The sequence below is a fragment of the Pantherophis guttatus genome, chromosome 1, assembly GCF_059756535.1.
Source record: "Pantherophis guttatus breed Tessera chromosome 1, ASM5975653v1, whole genome shotgun sequence".
NCBI classification, from domain to species: Eukaryota; Metazoa; Chordata; class Lepidosauria; order Squamata; family Colubridae; genus Pantherophis; species Pantherophis guttatus.
The window spans coordinates 98894463-98914522 of NC_142063.1; the positions used below are offsets into that span (position 1 = coordinate 98894463).

Here is a 20060-nt window from a genome sequence, read left to right on the forward strand (position 1 = left end):
ATATAAAGATTCTGCTGCTTTTTTCCATTTCAGCCCAGAGAGGTTCTTAGATGTCCCTATGGTGACAGATACAGAAAAGGAAAAATCAAATGGAGGTTATTGATATATTCTTGATTAAGAATATATTGCTATATTCTTAAAAGATTTATGGTATATTTCTGTTTATTTTGGAGAGCTGCCACAGAAAGTTTTGTTTCATTTACATTATTGTTTGTTTATATCAAGTGGAGGAGCATGCAAATTCCATTTAGAGTTTGTATAATTGTTAGAGAGTTGTGTGTAAAGCAAGTTATCGCATTCACTTCGTTTTAAACAGTGTATTCCAACTATAAACATTTTGCAAAAATTTGAAGCTGTCTGATTCTCTGGTTGAGCAAGAAAACCTAATTTAGCCTTCGCTTTCTCTTATATGCCAGCACCTATGGATTAAATATAGTGAAGTAAAGCAAACTGTCAGTCCCTCTAGGTAGACCAGACTAGGAAATGAACTCCACAAGATTAATGCTATTTTTATTGAGATTGAATACAATATAATATTGCAAGTCTGATTGTTCTATATGTCTTCCTCTTTATAGTTCAGTAAATTAGAGAGACATTTGCCTGTGCTGCTTCCAGAAATATCTGGACATTCTGGACTTAAAAAATGTCACCTTGGTAATAAAGCTGGCATACAGTATCTCTGTCAAGGTCATCTATCTTACTCACTCTCTGCAGTAGAATTTTATGCTGACCTAGAATATATTTGTAGAAAGGATTTTATCAGATTATTCTATAGATAAACAGCCTAAACAGGCAGCCCGCTTATAGCAATAATTTGCAACACTTTGGGATTACTCTAGACACAATGTTGATTTCCTAATGTTTTCTGTTTCTGGGAATTGAGGTAATTTAGGGAAATCTGAAACTTCCTTTTCATTACTTGTTGGTACAGGCAAGTACGTTTGTCTCACCCCATTTCTCAGCTCCCAATCTCAAGCTAGTCATTGCTCTTCCCCCAACCAGATTTTCAATTTCCTCTTCCTGGATAATGTTTAGGACTTATTGCTTCCTCCTTGCAATAAATCTCTCCTAGCAATATGCAATCATAATAACAGTTTTTGGGGAAAGCACCTGGTTGCAAATATGGCAATTTCTTACCATTTCAGCTATTCACAGTGGGTTTTAAATGAAACAATATGATGATAGTAAAGGAAGTAGGGATTTATGATTTCTGCTTCAACCCAATAAAACCCTACAGGCTAATAAATGATTAATTGGGTTTCTAAACACTATTCTATATAGGAGCAGCATCAGGAGTGGGTTCTAAAATTTTTTACTACCGGTTCTGTGGGTGTGGCTTATTTTGTGGGCGTGGCTTGATGGTCATGTGACAATTCTTTAGGATTTAGCAGAGGTACTGGTCTACCAGGCTTTTAACTGCTTGCAGAGCTGTACCGATCTACCCATTTATTTTTGCAGGCACTGGTCTACCCATTTATTTTTGCAGGCACCGGTCTACTCATGATTTTTGCAGGCACCGGTCTACTCATTTGTTTTCTTTTAACACTGATCAGCTGTAGGGTGGCCCTTTGAAGCCCCGCAGCAAGAGTTTAAACAGTTTTTTCCCCTCTAGCCATCAGCTGGGACTCAGGAGGCAGCAATAGATTGGGGGTGGGGCCAAATAAAAGGTAAGAATAACGCAGGGGTGGGGGGGCGGGAGGGCAGAACCGGTTCGGTGACGTCATATCATCACGGCTACCGGCTCGGCAGAACCGGACGGAACCCACCACTGAGCAGCATGCGTGAATAAAAAACTGAAACAGGAGAAAAATACAGTGCAAGTGCGAATTCACACATTCATCCTAAATTTGCATTCTGCCTAGTGAAACGGGTCCATGGCTAGAATTTCCTTTTCTAGTTCTAAAATACATATGCTCTATTATAGGTTCAGCTGGTTTACATAGAACATAGAATAATGTGGCTGGAAGGGAACTCTGAGGCAGGGGTGAAATCCAGCAGATTCTGACAGGTTCTGGAGAACCGGTAGCGGAAATTTTGAGTGGTTTGGAGAACTGGCAAATGCCACCTCTGGCTGGTCCCAGAGTGGAGTGGGAATGGAGATTTTGCAATATCCTTCCCCCAGGAGTGGGGAGGGAATGGGAATTTTGCAGTATCCTTCCCCTACCACGCCCACCAAGCCACACCACGCCCACCAAGCCATGCCCACAGAACCGGTAGTAAAAAAAATTGGATTTCACCACTGCCCTGAGGTCTTCTAGTCCCCCCTCCCCCTCCCTGCTCCCCACTCAAGGCAGGAGGCCTTATATTATCCAGGTCAAATGGTTGTCCAGTGTATTCTTGAAAATGATGGAGCACCCATGACTCTGGGAGGCAACCTATTCCATTGATGAATTGTTCTGTCAGGAAACTTCTCTTTAGTTCTAGATTGGATTTCTCTTTAACAAGCTTCCACCTATTACTTCTTCTAAAATCTCTTTCTCTTCTGCCTTCCTGCGTTCCATGACTGAATGTTTGAATCCTCATTCCCTTTTTCAACAAGTAAAAATGGGTAAGCCTTTAAGTCACACAGATACACCTTTTTGATATCCTTCCCTTGTGAATGCCCTTACTTCTGTCATTTTCAATGACAGATTCTTACTTCTGTCAGATTCAAGGTGTTGGTTACCATCTTTAAAGCGCTCCATGGCATTGGACCTGGGTACCTTCGAGACCGTCTTCTGCCACCAGTAGCCTCCCACCGGCCAGTCCGCTCCCACAGAGAGTGTCTCCTCAGGGTGCCATCGGTCAAATTATGTCGGCTCGCGACACCCAGGGGGAGGGCCTTCTCTGGGAGCCCCTGCCCTTTGGAATGAACTGCCCCCAGAAATGTGTAAGATCTCCGATCTCCGTGTATTTCGCTGTGCCCTCAAAACCTTGTTATTCTGCCAGGCCGGGCTATCAATGTAAAGATTTTAATTGGTTTTAAATGTGGGATTTTAAATTGGGGGATTTTATAATTGAGCCAATTATTTAATAATTTTAATTATTTTTAAATTTTGTTTGTTTTTGTGCTTTTAATCCGGCTGTATACTGCCCTGAGTCCTTCGGGAGAAGGGCGGTATAGAAATAAAATTAATAAATAAATAATAAATAAATAAATTTTACTCTCTTCAGGAAAGGCAAATATACTTAATTAATCTTTTTGAATTGGTGTTACTCCAAAATTTGATTAAGAGGCTTAAATTGCTAAAGTCTACCCAGAGATGTATTTACAGACTGTAACTAAGCCAGGATTTCTTAACTAGTATATGGCATATCCTCATGTGGTATGTTAAGATAAGCCAAATGAATCACAATATGGCTTAGGATGTTGTGTGTATCAGGTAAAAGAAAACTAGAAATGGGGAAGAAACTTGAGAGAAGTGTAAGTTCCTAACACTGTAACAAACTCCATACTCTAAGAGAGCTCTTCCTTTAAGTTTTGGCTTTGGTTGGGGCCCAGCATTCCAGGAAATCTTTTCTGAAGTTTGGATGTGATTGATGTAGCTATTTTGGTGAAGTTTGAATGGAGACCAGTCAGAGGTTGGAAGCTGCAGCTGAATTTTGCAGTATTTGAGGGGTTTATTTGAACTTGTATAAAAGAAGCTATAATGTAACCAGGGATGTGGAAGAGGGTTAGGGAGGTTGTGTGAGGATGCAAATGGTTATAGGTCAAGGACTACCTGTCAGGCTGAACTCCAGAACAACAAGATACAGAACAATCCAGTCAAAGTCCATATCTATATTTTCTCACACCAAATAGACAGAATCTTTCCAGACTAAACCTTTACTGTTCTCATCCCAATGGAAATACCCTAGGAGATTTTAGGGGGTGGCTCTCGTAAGTCTCTGTCTTGGGCTGGGCTGTTTTGTTTCTTGTTTCATCCTTCCTCCTCCTTGGAATGTGTTCCCTTCTTCCCAGGAAACTGATGCTTCATTGCAATCTATTATACCACCTGCCCCTTTATAGGCACCGTCCATCATATCACCTGTATGCAACACATGGCTAGTGGATTCTAATATTTGTTCGCTGGAATACTTAATCTTGTTTCAAAGTCTGAAACTATTAGCTGACCTGAGTGAAAGAATGATATTAAAATAATATTAATTTAATCTCATTTAAAACTATTTCCTATTTTTTACGGAATAAAGCCTTTTGCATAATATTCAAAAGATTGTTTTTATCACAACGGAAGTCACTTAGCTTTGCTTTGTGGACATAATTGTTTCTTTGTGCAGCTGACTTGTGTAGCTATGGACTGTATTGCAACCTGAAAAGTTACCTTCTCCCAATATACTTGCAAATATAGTTCTGTCTAAAGAAACACACACATATGCATAGTTTCTACTTTCATTTTTGTGCGCAAGTACTTGAGATTGGATTGGGGGGAAATTAAGAATTCTTACTTTTGAGATGCTCAGAGTTTAAAAAAACACAATACAAATCACCAAACAGAAAAATATTATTGCTTATTAACCAAGAATTAAACAACCAAAGTTTTTCTGAATTCGGAATTAGGCAGATCATGTAGTGAGGATGAATAATCTAAGCACATTTCTTAATAGCTTTAGAAAAAAAAGCAATATCTTGTTTTTAGTCAGATTATTTGTTAAGGGTTCTTGAAGTAACATTTTACAAGATAATAAATCAACCATAATGTTTGTTTGCCTGAGAAGCTATAGCTATCATCAGTCAAGTTTTTTTCCTGTCTAATCTCTAATGGTTTCCAGAAGGAGTAGTTTCAAGCAACTCTATTTATTCTTTGGCTTTCTAAATCTTTTAACTCTTCTCAGGTGGGCATGTTTATTATTTACTTGCTTACTGGATTTGTACATTGTTTTTAAAATATAGAGTACTTAAATACTTACGTACTCACTATTAACTTGCATGTTAATTGAGATCCTGAAAATGGTTGAGTTCACTAAAGTGTAGGTGAAATCCAGGAGTATATGAAATAGATTGTAGATATTGGCCAGTTGGAGATGGACATCAGTGCTGGTATGTAGTTTTAGAGCTTGAATAATTTCTATCACTGTTTTAGTGTATAGAGTTGGAATTGAAGGAGAGGAGCAAAGACGATTAGCAGCCTTTCAGAGTTACTGTGAGCTTCAAATAATAAACTCTTGGTAAACTGCCTGACTTTCCTGGAAGAAAAATGGAGTGAAAATATGTTCAGTGAGCAGCATTTTAATGTGGAGAATTTTTATGCATTCATTCTCCAGCAACATATGGTATACAAGATGGCGCCAGGAAGGGCATCTGGCCATTAAACACTCAACTCCATTCAGTTGCCCAGACTCCACCCCACAAGGGATTATGGGGTCATTAAAAGATGATATGGTATACAAGAGGAAGCTCCTTTATCATTCAAATGTGTATTGATGATATATACTGTACATGTAAGCGCTTCCTGAATGAATGAAACAATATATTTAAATAAAGTGTTAATTTTATTGCATCCCCAACAATGAAATTCAATGAAATCATTTCTAAAATGTTATTTTTTGTACAAAAGGAAGTCATCTAAAAATCTGAAATTATTGTAGTTCTGGTTTAACTAAAAAAGGAAAAAAAATCTGAAAACCAGGATAGTGATTCTGTTCTTATGTGTTTCTCTGAGTTTCAGTCACATTCTCTGGCTGTAATAAATAAGATTCTGGAGAATGCTAGTTTATAATTCATGAGATGGTTTTCTAGTGTATGCAGCCTTTTCGGTTCCATATGGCTGTCCTTACACCAGTGAGGCTGGCAAAATTAGTAAGGAGTTTACTGTATATAAACCTAATCCAGGTGCCCTTTCATTAACCTATATATATATATTTTATAATACCTAGCCTGTTTAGGAGTATCTTGTCTATGTTCACTTTTAAACTTAGTCTTACTGAAGCTCTTAGAGAAAGGAAAATGTGACTGAAGTCCCTTTGTCACTCTTTTTCTTACCATTTTAAATTGGTTGGTAAACATCTCCAATTCAATTACACACTATTCCAACAAGTTTCTTTGGGGTTTCATTTTTCTCTTTCCCAGGTTTCCAGATTTAGAGAGGGCAGAAATGACCATGACTGCCAACAAGAATGCCAGTGTCACCAAGAGAGCAGGAGCAAATAAGGTATCTCGGGATACTCTAGAGCGGTAAGTGTAAAATGCAAATGCTGTAGTTGTTCTTGTTTAATGTTGTGTCAGTGTCCTTTATGTTTGTTTTTATAATTGATGGCTGTATCTGACTTCCAACAATATCATAATCCTAGCAGAATTACTGCTTTTAAAAGATATTTAAATATGATTTGATATCAGAATGTAGGGATAGTTGGAATCCGAGTAATTTGTATATCTCAGTTATTAGTTTCTAACAGGTAATTACTGTAGGTGCTTCCTCTAGGTTTGTACAGTGCATATTTGAGAGGTCAAGATTTGATTTCATTATGTGCTCTCAGGTCAATATCAACTCCCAGCAACCACAAAGATAGATCTTTTTCCATGATGCTTTGTCCCTAATTTGGTCCTTCAGGGCTTCCAATGATGTACTCATTGCCACTGTAACTGTCTATCAACTTTGCTGCTGGTCATCCTCTTCTCTTCTGCTTTTCCCATAATTAAAGTCTTCTCCAGAAGCTAAGTCATCACAGAATGTGTCCGCAGTATTGCCATGGCAAATATTGATACTGTTGTTGTACTATTGTTGTACTAATATTGTACTCAGGTACTGAATAGAGGTACCTTAATATTGAAGAGTGAATTCAACCAAACATATTATTTGCCTGAATATTTTCTTCCCACAGTCAGCAGAAATTGAGGCGAAAACTGGCAAACAAGACAGACATCAAAATTTGTTGTGAAATTTGCCCATTTGTAGTTGCTGATTGTTATAACATTTATTGCAATCAGTCCTTATAAACCTTTATGACTGTTGCAGTTGGATACATGATCAGCATTTGATTCTTCGCAATTGGTGGGCATTTTCGACCATTGTAGAGTTCTTCGGTCATGTGATCAATATTTGTGTGCTTCACAACTGATTTCCAGCAAGTAGAATTAACTGAGAACATGGAAGTAAAATAGCAATTCATGGTCATATGATGTCCAGCGTAATAGCTGAACAAGAAGTGATGTAAGCCCATCACGGTCACATTATTTTATGGTTGATGACTGCAGTGCTTAGTGACAGAATTGCCAGCCCCATTTGTGGTCACTAAGTGAGGACTAACTGTAAATTTTATTTGAAAAGCTTTAAGTGTAGTTATAGGAGCTGGATGTCATGGTTATGAGTAATGCTCCCAACCAATTCAAGACTCCGAGACCTTGGCTTCCTCAAAAATCCTGTTTATTGGGTACATCATATTGGCACGGTCAAAGGTGAAGCCAACACTGAATAATTCCTGGATTTTCGGTATAATTAAAGTGTCAGATGTAAATGCCTTATTCTCTAATGTGTAAATAGTATATGAACGGGGTATCAGGGGTTAATTTATTCTTCACTTCTTAATGTATTCATATTTCACCACTCCCATATCTAGCTCCACCCATTGTATATATAAGGAGCTGTTTGCACCCTTTTCCTTGCTTCTATCTGTGAATATTCAGTGAATATAGAATGCCTAATGTAAATAAAAGGAGATATATTTAAACCTTTAACTCTTGCTAAATTTATTGAGTCTGATCCTGAAAATATTGCAACAAGCTGGTAGCAGAGGATGGTTAATTGACTCAATAAAAACTTAAAAATGTCTAAGAAAGATAGGCCCAACACCAGGGCATACAGCAAAGAAATGGAAACAGAACAAGAAATAATCAACGAATCCACAAACGCGATTTCGAGAGAATCCGAAAAATACACCACTGAAGACGAAGAAATAATAGATGAAAATGATGACCAGGAGGAAATCGAAATAAAGAATAACGAACTCAGGTCAGAGATATTAAAACTATTGAAGAGCCAGAAGAATGATGAAAGCCTCATCGCGAACCTCCAAGATATGCTGAAGAACAGCGGAGCAGCGAGAGAGAAGCACATCACTAATGAAAAATCAAAAGACCCAAAAATAGTGAGTGATATGACTGCAGAAAAAATTATTGTGAAGAAGAAAAACGGTGATCCCGCGCGAAATTTTGAATGGCAGCCATCTTGGTTTCAACAGACCTCCAGGGTGAGCGAAGCAGAGCCAATCAGAAAACTCAATTCAAAATTTCTGGCGCGAAAAACATTATCAGACAACGAAAACGAAAAAGAAGATTCAAACACCTCAGAAGAATCAGAATCAGAAAGTGAAGGTGATTCAACAAACAATCAAATAAAATCAGCAATGAAAACGCTTTTTGCTGCATTTGGGCCAAAACTAAAAATTACTAAAAAGCTAACGAAGAAGCGAGCGAGCAAGCCAATGCCTCAAGACCTGCCCGCTCCCATCCTGACTACGAGAGCGTCGACGCCCGAACCCAGAGAGCCCTGCCGATACCGCCCCACGCCACAGACCGAAGCAAGCACCAACGCCCTCAAAAGAAGAGGAAGAGCAGCCGCCATCGTCAGGACTCCCAAAATCGAGCCAGAGACCGATTCGTCTGAGGAGGAGCAGAACGAGCGAGCCGCAACGAGGAGAACCTCTCACGACGACTTCAAGGAAGAAATGGACAACGCGCATGCGCAAGACTACGCAGACGGTCCGGGAAGACATGAATTGACGAGGAGACCGTGCAGGCTCGTTGCGAGCATCCCCACGCCGTTTTGTAACTTTCTGCATTTACGAGACCACGGACTACCTCAGGTTGTAAGTAATGGACCTAATAATGTCGGAAATTTACCCAGTGACTTCCCAAAGCTAAGGATAGATGGCATTAATTTACAAGAATGGTATCAGCAGCTCCAGGTTGTCTTTATGAAGGAAAACTTACTGTTTTTTATCACTAGTCCCCCAAAAAGACCTTGGACTCTAAAAATAGACTGTTTACACCATAGAGCATTTTTCTTATTAATATCTAGTGTATCTCCTGCAATGTATCACAGCGTTAAGCAAAATCTGACTGTTTCAGAAATTATTCAATGCATGTTCAATTTGTTTCACAGTGACAGTGTAGCTACCACCACAAGGATGTCTAAAGATTTCTTTTCATCTAGGATAAAACCAGGGGTTTCCATAAGTGAGCACTTAATATCTTTAAACAAAATAAGAGCTGAGCTGCATTTAAGGGGGGAGGTGATTTCAGACCAAACAATGAAAAGTGTTATTATCAACTCACTTGATCCATCATGGGACAATTATATGTCACATTTAGACACAATCAATCTAGGATACTTATCCATAGAAAGCCTATCCAATAAATTAATAGCAGAAGACAATTCAAGAAGGAATCGTTCTAACAACCACATAGAACACAAATCATATAGGAAAGTAGCTTTCCAAGAAAAATATAATGAAACACTTAAATGTCACAACTGTGGATCCAGGGAACACAATAGAAGAGATTGCCCCAAAATTTCAAAAGAAAGACATAGATCAGAATATAGAAACAAATACAATTATAGACAGTCTTCCATGGAAAGACATAGATATAGAAGCCCACCAAATTACAAAGAGAATAGAGGGGGCAGAGATAATTCAAAGGATAGAAAATCTGGTTCACTGAATGGATTAAATAAACAAGACAATACTAACATACAGCAGAATGAGAACAATAATTGGCTTATTGATTCTGGAGCAACTAATCACACCACTAATAACAAAAATATATTGTCTTCATTTGTAGAAGATAAATTTGTAATAAAGGTAGCTAACCAAGAAAAGGTTCAAGTATTAGGTAGAGGGAATGTAACCTTGCTTGGTCTAGGAAAAATAGAGGGGGTATTACTAATACCTGAAATACCTCATAACATACTAAGTGCCATAAAACTAAGTAGGGATTCTGATATTAACATTGTCTTTTCTAAAGGAAAAGCGACTTTGGAGAAAAATAAAATAGATATAGGCACTGTGATGATTAAAGGAGGCCTACCTTATCTAATAACAAAGGAAAGATGGTTGCACAACATTGATTCAAATATGGAAGATTGTATTGAAGTAGATGATGGAAACATTAGCAACAGTGACAATGATGAATGTAAAATATCTCATGATCACAAAGATGCACACAATGAAAAAAAACCAAAAATAGGTAAGCCAATTCATGATGAGTGTGCTCACATCTTACATAGGAAGTTAGGACATGCCAGTTTTCCTGTAGTACAAAAAATGACTGAACACGCAGAAGGTGTTAAAATAAAAAATTGTGAAAACTATCTGGAATGCTCAGTATGTAAATCTACAAAATTAAAAACTAGCCCCAGGCCAAGAAAATCTACTAGATCAACCAACAAAATTTTTGATTTAGTACACATGGACTTAGTTGGTCCACTAACTCCATCAATCACTTATAGAAAACGTTACTTCTTGACCATAGTAGACGATTATAGCCGCTATGGATTTGTTTATACATTAAAACACAAAGATGAAACCTTTCAAAAATTTAAAGAATTTTATAAACGCATAGAAACACAACACAATATCAAGATAAAACAAATCATGACAGATAGGGGATGTGAATTCATGTCTAAAGAATTCTCCCAATGGTTAAAGGACAAAGGAATGTTACATTACACATCTAGTCCATTTTCTGCGTTCCAGAACGGGATTGTAGAGAGGAAGAACTCAACATTGCAAACCATGATTAGATGCACATTGGAAGATGCTGGCTTAAGCAAACAATTCTGGTCAGAAGCCCTACATTATTCCAATTACACACAGAATAGAACCTGGTCCAGCATTGTAAATAAGACACCATATGAAGTGATGTATAATAGGAAACCAAAATTGGCACACGTGCACATATTTGGAGTCACTGCAGACGTACACATACCTAAGCAATTAAGAAGAAAGGGAGAAAACGTGTCCAGAAGACTCAGATTTATGGGATATGAGACAGGCACTAAAGGGTACAGATTCATTGATAATAATAACAAATTTATAGTCTCCAGAACAGCTGTGTTCCATGAACAGGCCAACTGGTCTAAAATACATCTTAATGAAATATTTCCAAGTAACAACAAAGATACAAAATCTCAAGAGAAAGGGACTATAGAAAAGCAAAATATCAACAAATATAAAAACAAAAACAAAACATGGACAAATAGCCAACACAAAATAAAGACAGACACACTAACAAAAAAGGAAGCAAGATATTTGCATGATAACAATAGTAAACCTGAAAAAACAATTAGAAACACCAGAAATCAGATGCCAAATAAATACAAGGATTACATAATGCATATGGATGATGAGTCAACGACACCTAATACATATGAGGAAGTGTTAAAACTCCCTCGTAAAGAAAAAGAAAAATGGGAATTAGCAATGAAAAAAGAGATGGAAAGCTTACAAGGATTAAATGTATTTACACCTGCAATTGCACCAAAAGATAAAACAATTATTGGTACCAGGTGGATATATAAAATTAAGAACTTAGAGGGAGGCAATACCCTATACAAAGCTAGACTAGTTGCACAAGGTTATGCACAGAAATATCCGGAGGACTATACTGACACGTATTCCCCCACAGTAAGAACTGAGAGTGTCAAAACAGCTCTAGTGGTAGCATCAGCACTCAATCTCGATGTATTCCAATATGACATACAGACTGCGTATCTACACGCAAAACTAGATAAGGAAACATATGTAAGAGCACCTCACAGTCAATACACAAACAAGAATGAGACTTGGTTGTTAAACAAGAGTTTATACGGGTTAAAACAATCTGGTAAACGATGGTATGATTGTTTAGTAAAAGTACTTAAAACCATGGACTTCAATGCTACCACTGCTGATAACTGTTTCTTTGTCAAAAAGGGTGATGATTACATAGAATTTGTATTGATCTATGTGGATGACATTTTATACATAGGAAAACATAAAGAGAGAAGAGAAACTTTTGTAACTAAGTTAAATGAACATTTCTCATTGAAATCTTTAGGCAAAGTAAACAAATATCTTGGTGTTCAAATTAATAAAACTAAAAGAGGATTCAAACTTACTCAGAGAGATAAGATCATAGAGCTCTTAAACAAATGCAATCTAAGTGATGCCAAACCTTGTGATACTCCTATGCAGACTGACTTTCTAAAAAATGCTGATGAATCATCCCCTGAATTCAAAGATAACACATTTTATAGATCAGTCATAGGTTCACTTCTTTATATATCTAATTGGACAAGACCAGATATCGCTTTACCCCTCAATTTATTATCCAGACATGTCAGCAAGCCAACAATGTACCACTGAGAAGCTGTTAAAAGAATATTAAGATATCTGAAAAGTACACTAGACTTTTGTTTAATGTTGGAACCTAACGATAATAAAGAACCAAAGCTTACATGTTACACAGATGCGGACTGGGCTGGAGACACCTCATGTAGAAAAAGTACATCTGGTTATATATTCCTCTTAAATGACTGTCCAGTTTACTGGTACACTGGTAAACAAGAATTAGTGGCCACTTCAACGACAGAAGCAGAATATGTTTGTTTATCTAAAGCTGCAAATAACCTTGTATGGTTTAATGATTTAATTTCAGATGTTTGGAAAAAACCTGCTTTGCCTTTTGTTATGCATGAAGACAATAAAGCAGCTATTGAAATATCTAGATCTGACGCCATTGGACAAAGGTCCAGACACATAGATATAAAATTTAAACATGTGAGACAATTATCTCAGGATGGATTTATTAAAGCAGTGCATTGTGATACTTCTGAACAATTAGCTGACATATTGACAAAGCCTTTACCTTCTAAGCAGCATAAATACTTAACTTCTAAGTTGTACGTTTTGTATTGTCCTGAATCTGAATGTAATTGGTGTTGCATAACGAATCGGCATTTAGAGGGGGATTTGTCAGATGTAAATGCCTTATTCTCTAATGTGTAAATAGTATATGAACGGGGTATCAGGGGTTAATTTATTCTTCACTTCTTAATGTATTCATATTTCACCACTCCCATATCTAGCTCCACCCATTGTATATATAAGGAGCTGTTTGCACCCTTTTCCTTGCTTCTATCTGTGAATATTCAGTGAATATAGAATGCCTAATGTAAATAAAAGGAGATATATTTAAACCTTTAACTCTTGCTAAATTTATTGAGTCTGATCCTGAAAATATTGCATCATAAAGAATAGATACTGTCCGCCACCCCCTTGTGTCACAGGTCATGTTAGCTAACAAAGCAGGTGATGAACTTCTCAGCACTCCGTCCTGCTGTTGCTAGGGCATGCTGATTTGGCCTTGCTTCTCAGGAGCCTTATTGTTATGTCTGGCACATTGGAGGAAAACATTCTACATTTCATAAGTCCCCCTCCTCCCAATAAGTATGGCAACTAAGAAACGAAGCAAGAAAATATGGCTACAGCTAGAGTCGTTTCGGAGTTGACACTGGATATAGAGAGTCGGTTAAAAGAAATGTGATACTAATATTAAATGTAATATTCATTAAATGTAGTATTTATATGAAAAGCATTCATGAAAACTGTTTCTTACTCTGTAATAACAGAAGCAACTAAAAAGCAGCTGGAGAGGGGAGGGGAAACACAGTTTTGGTGTAATTGAAAACAATGAGAATGGGCAGCCAAATATAGCAAGTGAAATTTTTCCATTCTCCTGACAAGCATCAAACTAGAATTGGAACTGGTAGAGCAATATGCCTTGGTGTTTTCAGGCCTTTTTATTCATTCTTTCATAAGACTAAATGGCACATTTGATAGAATCTTTCAACTAGCCCTGGATCTTTGATAGATACAGTAAATGTTTGTGATACGAACATACATGCTTTTTACAATCATTTTTAATACTTTAAAGTATTATCTATGAACTGGGCTCAGATATTATTTGCTAGGAGTATATTAAAAGTAGGTAGAGTGGCAGTTTGGAGACCTGCTTTTGAAGGTGCTTCACCAAGGGGAACCAGAGAAGTTCTGATGCTAAAGAAACAATTTGGTAACAGAGGTCAGTACAGATAAGGCAGAGACTTGTGAGATTTGTAGGAGGAAAGCACCAAGATAGACAAGTCTATAAACGTTCCCAAAACCAGAGAGTTAGAATCAAGTGTATCTGAAAAATATGAGAATTGGAAAAGCTAATCTATATTTATTTAACCATGTTGAATATATTGAATAAACTGTATGTGGCTGATTTTTCACAACACTCTTATCTGTTTTCCAGATATAGACAATCTTTTTTAGACTTTAATATTATAAGAACAAGGGATTATGGACAGCCAAAATGGCTACAATAGGAAATTTAATTATTCACCAAATCACTGATACTGTCTCAAAACATCAAAACAATTCTATGAAAGTGAATAAATTTTTGTGTGGCTTTTCAAGCATTTCCAGAAAGAAATGTGAAACTAGAGGCTGCATCTTTGTATCCTGCTTTCTATATTGTTTTCATTACTAATATATAAATATATTAATTATTTTATGAGGTAAAATGGAGTAGAAAGCCTGATAAGTATGCAAAGGAAGTGTTTGAAAGTACACTGATACCTTCAGACATTTTGCTTGCCCTTGGACCAAAACATAGTTTACAAAGCATACGGCAATTGCTCAGTTCTCACAGAATACTGTATCAAAACTGAACAAATCATTTTAAAGATTTATTCAGAAGAAATCCAGCACTTATCAACTAGGTACATAGAAATTGGAAAAGGGAAACAAGCCATTTTTATATAATAGATAAAAGTAACCAATCATCTCTCATGTAGTGGAGATCCAGGTGTAGAAGGCAATAGAAATAGCTCAGCTTATTTGGGTCGGTGGCCAAATAAGGAAATTTCCAGTCTTATGTGTCAGAATTTGAAACCAAGCTTTGTTTGCATAGCTTGAAAAGAGTCCACCCAGTCTTTGGAGTGGGCTTTTACACAATAAATATACTGTTGTGAAGACTATGCAAGGAACTAAAAAAAAATCATCTGAAGCTACTTTGAACCAGCCCCCTTTGAAATGAAAACAGCAACAGTGTTCATATTTCTTTTTTTCTAAATAATTCAGTTTTGGCTTTGAAATCAAATTAAAATCAAGTTTAGAATTACACTACAAAACAGAATCAGTGTTCATGACGGAAAGTTTCATGTCCTTTTAAAGCATTTGTTTTTCTTGCCTTTAGCTTATTTGAAGAGGAACATGGATGTCAATTCTATTAATGCTTAGCTCGTGTTCAGAGAGGTCTTTCATCTAGTTATGTAGCATCTTTCTTTTTAGATTTTGTCAAGATCTGTGTAATAGATAAAATTATTGCAGAGGCTTCCTTCCTTAGCCTAATACTTGTGGGGGAAAGTCAGACCTTAAGATTTACTGGAAGTCAACATGGTTGGGGACATTTGAATCATGGCAGGTGGGGTGGTAAGATGTTCTAGAGGACAAGCACTATGACAGAAGGCATTTCTCCTGATTACATTGTTTTATGGAGCGGATCTGGAGCATGCCCACCATGTTGGATCTCACGGAACAAGCAGATTCAATTAGAGATAGGTGGTCCTGCAAGTACTTTAGTACATCACATTGCATTAGTCCAACCATGAGGTGACCAAAGCATAAATGATTGTGAGTAGGTCTTTTGATCTAGACTGGGTACAATTAGCACACAAGATGGATTTGTGCCAAGATTCTTCTGGACGCAACTGCCACCTGCTCTTTGGAAAGGAACTTCTCTTCGTCTTCTACCATTTTGGGTGTTGAGGGAGATACGAAATTCTGGTTCTTGCTGTTCTGGCAGCCTGTGGTTGTAGTGTGCCTTTGATATTATTTCTCCATCTTCTTCTGGGACTGCCTCAGGTTCTTTGGCATTCTCCCTTTTTTGTATATGCCTTGGGCGGCATGGAAACCCAAAACACAAGAATCCTGAGAAAGCCACAGCTGAACTTAACTAAAGCAATACTGACATCTAATTGAACTGACGTCTGCTGTCCCCCATCAGACTCTCATAGCCTCCAGACCCTTGAGGGCATCAAGTTGTGAGATATAAAACTGAGTGTTTTATTTATTTATCCAATTTATATAGCTGCCTATTTCACCAAACAAGAGATGGTTACTAATAAAGTAGAACAATCAATCAATACCTAAAACCAATTACCATTATTATTAAAAAATATTAATATTAATAAAAAGACTGTAAAAACAGAGCAAGAACAAAGAAATAGCAAATGAAGGGATTTTAATAATAACAGAGCCAGTTCACTACTTCCCCTGTCCCTTGGGGTTCCTGGGCCTGCTCACATAATCTGGTATTAGGCTTAGCGTTGAGGTGGAACCTGAAGGAGAAGCCTGGATCTTGATTTCAGCTCTAACACCACTGCTACCACTCAAAAAGCTTGTCTTATGTGATTGCCCCCATGATCCAGCATTCCTTAGGATTTGCTGTATATCTCTTATCTTCAGGCTGTGTTATTTTTCTGTTGACAGGCCCCTATGCCTTACCTGAGGCTGTTCCAGGTCACACAGGGCCTTCTTTCTTGACGCGACCTCAAGAATGCTCTTCCACAGCCTCCAAAAACTACGAAAAAGCATACCCCATTCTCATACAATTTTTGAAGGCTCCAGGGTTGGAAGGTCTGGAGGTTGCAAGACAGCACATTTCATTCTCACACAGCTTCTGAGAACAGGACATCCTTTCAAGAATAGTGAACGCTGGCATGTCCCCCAAAATGTTGTGGTGACAAAGCTTTAATGTCGATGTCCTGCAATTTAATTTCCGTCATCTGTTTGCCATGCGGCACTCAGGCATAGTGTACTTAGTTGGAATGAATCATACATTTATTAAAGGAAGGGAGCCGTTATGTTTAAACATATTTAGACTATTAAATTCAGTATATGCCAAAAAAAAAAGCCATTGTTAATGCTAGAGGTAAAAATTCAGTTATTGTTTGTCTCAGAGTTGACCTTCATGAAAATGTCTGTGGAGACTCTCAATCATCCAGGTCATGGTTGTCCCAAAGGTGCTTTTCAAAAGGCAACTGGACTTTCTTGGTTTTGCTTTTCATCCAAGAAGCTTCTTCAATTCTGATAGTCAGAACTGAAGAAACTTCTTGGATGAGAAGTGAAACATTTTCAAAGGAAAAAACCACGAAAGTCCAGTTGCCTTTTGAAAAGCACCTTTGGGATTTTCATGAAAAGTGTGCCCATTTGTGGTTCACCAACACTTTTTTGGCATATGGCAGTGTTCATTATTGTACATCACATTTTGCTACACACAGAAGCAGTTTAAATATGTTGCTGGGAAAGGCAAATACTGTATCAAAACTAAAGAATTACTTCAGAAAACCATAGTAGGACCATTTGGCATGGGGGAATACAAACTTTGTAGTGTAAGTTATAAAAATGTGTAGTTCCATAATCTGTTTTCTGACTGGTAGAATGTCAAATCTAATTCTCCCTCCAGTGTTTATGACAGAAACTCATATTAGCCAAATGCCTGGAGAATCCAAGCATAGATGAATTGTTCTTGTGATTTGTCCGAGATTTATGCCAGTACACTGATGTTGGAATAAAGATTTATACCATGAAACATCTCTATAAGTTTGGAGAAGAATTCAATTGATCTTGGTCTTAGTAAATTACACAGAGGATTGGAGCCTGTGTCTTGATGAGATTATGGCAAAGAACATATATAGCTTACTATAGCAGTACAAAATGTCTGAGGAGAATATATATACAAATAAAATTGGATTAGGCAGACAGCACCAAGATATTCTATTCTGAATGTATCACCATTACACTATATGAACTGTATGTTTCATACTGAATTGAATGGATGCATTTTCAATAAACTTTTTCAACTGACACTAGTTATTATCTGCAGTGTTGCAAAGTAACTGAGTATTATCTCTACCCTTTCTTTTACTTAGATAATTTCATGATCTCAGCCTTGCTAGTGTTGTCATAATTATCTCTAGCCTCTACTTTACACACTGACTGTCTTGGAAGCAAAGAGGAGGCAGTTAACTCAAGATAAAACCTGTTCAACTACTGCAGTAAGATGCCTCCCACTACAGATCATAGTCACTTCCTCTCTAGAAACAAAAGCTGATCTATGAGGATAGTCTGGGAGTCTGGTCATGATTTACCCAGAGGGAAATATGAGAAAAGCAAGCAGATACAGGAAACAGAAATTGCATATGTTGTTATTTTACACAATTGCTTTCTATCTGGTGACCTGGTTAACCTTAGTCTAGGTTGTTACTATGAAGGTGCACCTTTCCTGGAGAAGACACAGCTGTACCTTGGAGACAACTCTTTGGTTTGGTTTTGTTAGCATCTCCAATCAATACACTCAAATAGTTTTGTTTTTCCATTTTTTTAAATGAAGGAAGCAGATGGAAAATAGTGTCTTTATTGAAAATTTGAGTCTTAGTTGAATCCTTGAGAATTCCATAACTTCAGAGTTGATGGAGTTATTGTAAGTTTGAATTGGACACACCTGAATTTACAGTTACCGCCAAGAATAGAAATCTCATGCCATAAGTGTTTACATGTTATACAGATAGAGTGCTGTGATGACGGAATAGCAGTGGAAATTCTCTCCTCACTGACATTGCTTACAAGGAAGGAATACATGAACTGCTCTTTTTTTGTCTTTTCACAGCTGGTTACCCAGAGTGGGATTCATCATTCCTGCTGTACATTCCTGACTTCTAATTACATTTGTAATTTTCACACATTCCTTACATCCTTCTCCTACTCCATCAGAATGTATCCGCACACATTTGAGTCCCACAGAGTTCTTCCCATTTTTAAAATAATCTAAATCTCTTTTCCAAGAGTTTTAATCATTGGGTTCCTGGTTTGGTATATGTGAGTAGTTTATAAAAGAAATCTGACTTCCTCAAATTAACTGTCTGGTTTTTTTCTCTCCTCCTTTAGCAATCATGAGAATTGCATTAGTTAAGAACTGTAGCATTGGTGCAGGAAGAATCATTTCTTATCCCTAGAATTCAGAAGGTGGGAATGAAAGCAAACAGTCAGGGATCATTATTAACTCACAAATAAGCAGAATGGAAAAAAACCCTGAGGGTACGGAAAAGAGATAAATTGAATAAAGTATACTTAGGGAAGCTGGAGGTGCCCACCCCACTACAAACTATAAAACAGGAACAAGTGAAGGAATAGTGTTTTATGGTAATCACATGTCCTGCCTGGTTTTTAAATAAAATAAGATGCAGAATCTTCCTTAACATAGATGTTCTGAAAGTATATGCAGGTAATCCTCACTTTATGACAATTTGTTTAATGACTGTTTGAAGTTACAAAGTGCTGAATAAAAAAACTTATGACCAGTCCTCACACTTGCAACCCCTGAAATGACATGATTGTGATTCAGGCAAGTGGCAAACATTGCTCATTTACAACAGTCACATCATCCCATGGTCATGTACTTGCTAGTTGTGATCTTCCCAGCTGAAAAAGAAGCAAAGTCAATAGGGAAGCTGGCAGGAGGTTGTAAATTACGGTCACATTATGTCCTGCTTAATGAATGACTGAAATTGAGATTGCTGAAACTGCTGCCGCCAAGAAGGGGAGGTGTTTTGTTTAAACTTTGTTTAGCAGCATAGTTGCTGGTACTAATTAGGATCACTAAGTGAGAACTACCTGTAGTAGCATACTCACTTTATTGCCACAATAATCCTGTAAGGTAAGTTTGACTAAAAGTTGACAACTGGTCCAAAATCTCCCATTGAGTTATAGCGGAATGTGGACTTGGATTCTGCATCCTCCTGCCTCAGTTTCATATTATCACTAAATTGTAATTTTGTTTTCAAACATTGCATGATTTTGGTTAATAATCTTTCACATATATGATGTTCTTAATACAAAAGTGTCAAACATGTGCACACTGCCTCAGCTTAATTGCAGATGAGAAAATTGCTTGATGTTGAGCGGGAACACCACAAGACAGGAGTTCTTGGTCCAGCTGCTGCAATTAAGCTGAGCTTGTGCGTTTTTCCCAGACAGCAGGCAGGCAGCCTTGCATA

General features: G+C 37.3%; 1 protein-coding gene across 12 annotated transcripts in view; it reads left to right on the forward strand.

Moving 5' to 3' along the window:
• DENND2B (DENN domain containing 2B) overlaps positions 1-20060 on the forward strand; it is a 152216-nt gene that overhangs the window by 66373 nt on the left and 65783 nt on the right. For all 12 annotated transcript variants that reach the window (XM_087879085.1, XM_087879075.1, XM_087879070.1 and 9 more), the window contains one exon: positions 6047-6151. In XM_087879085.1, coding sequence (XP_087735211.1) covers positions 6072-6151 — 80 coding nt within the window. In that variant the 5' untranslated portion in view covers positions 6047-6071. The remainder of the gene's footprint in view (positions 1-6046; positions 6152-20060) is intronic.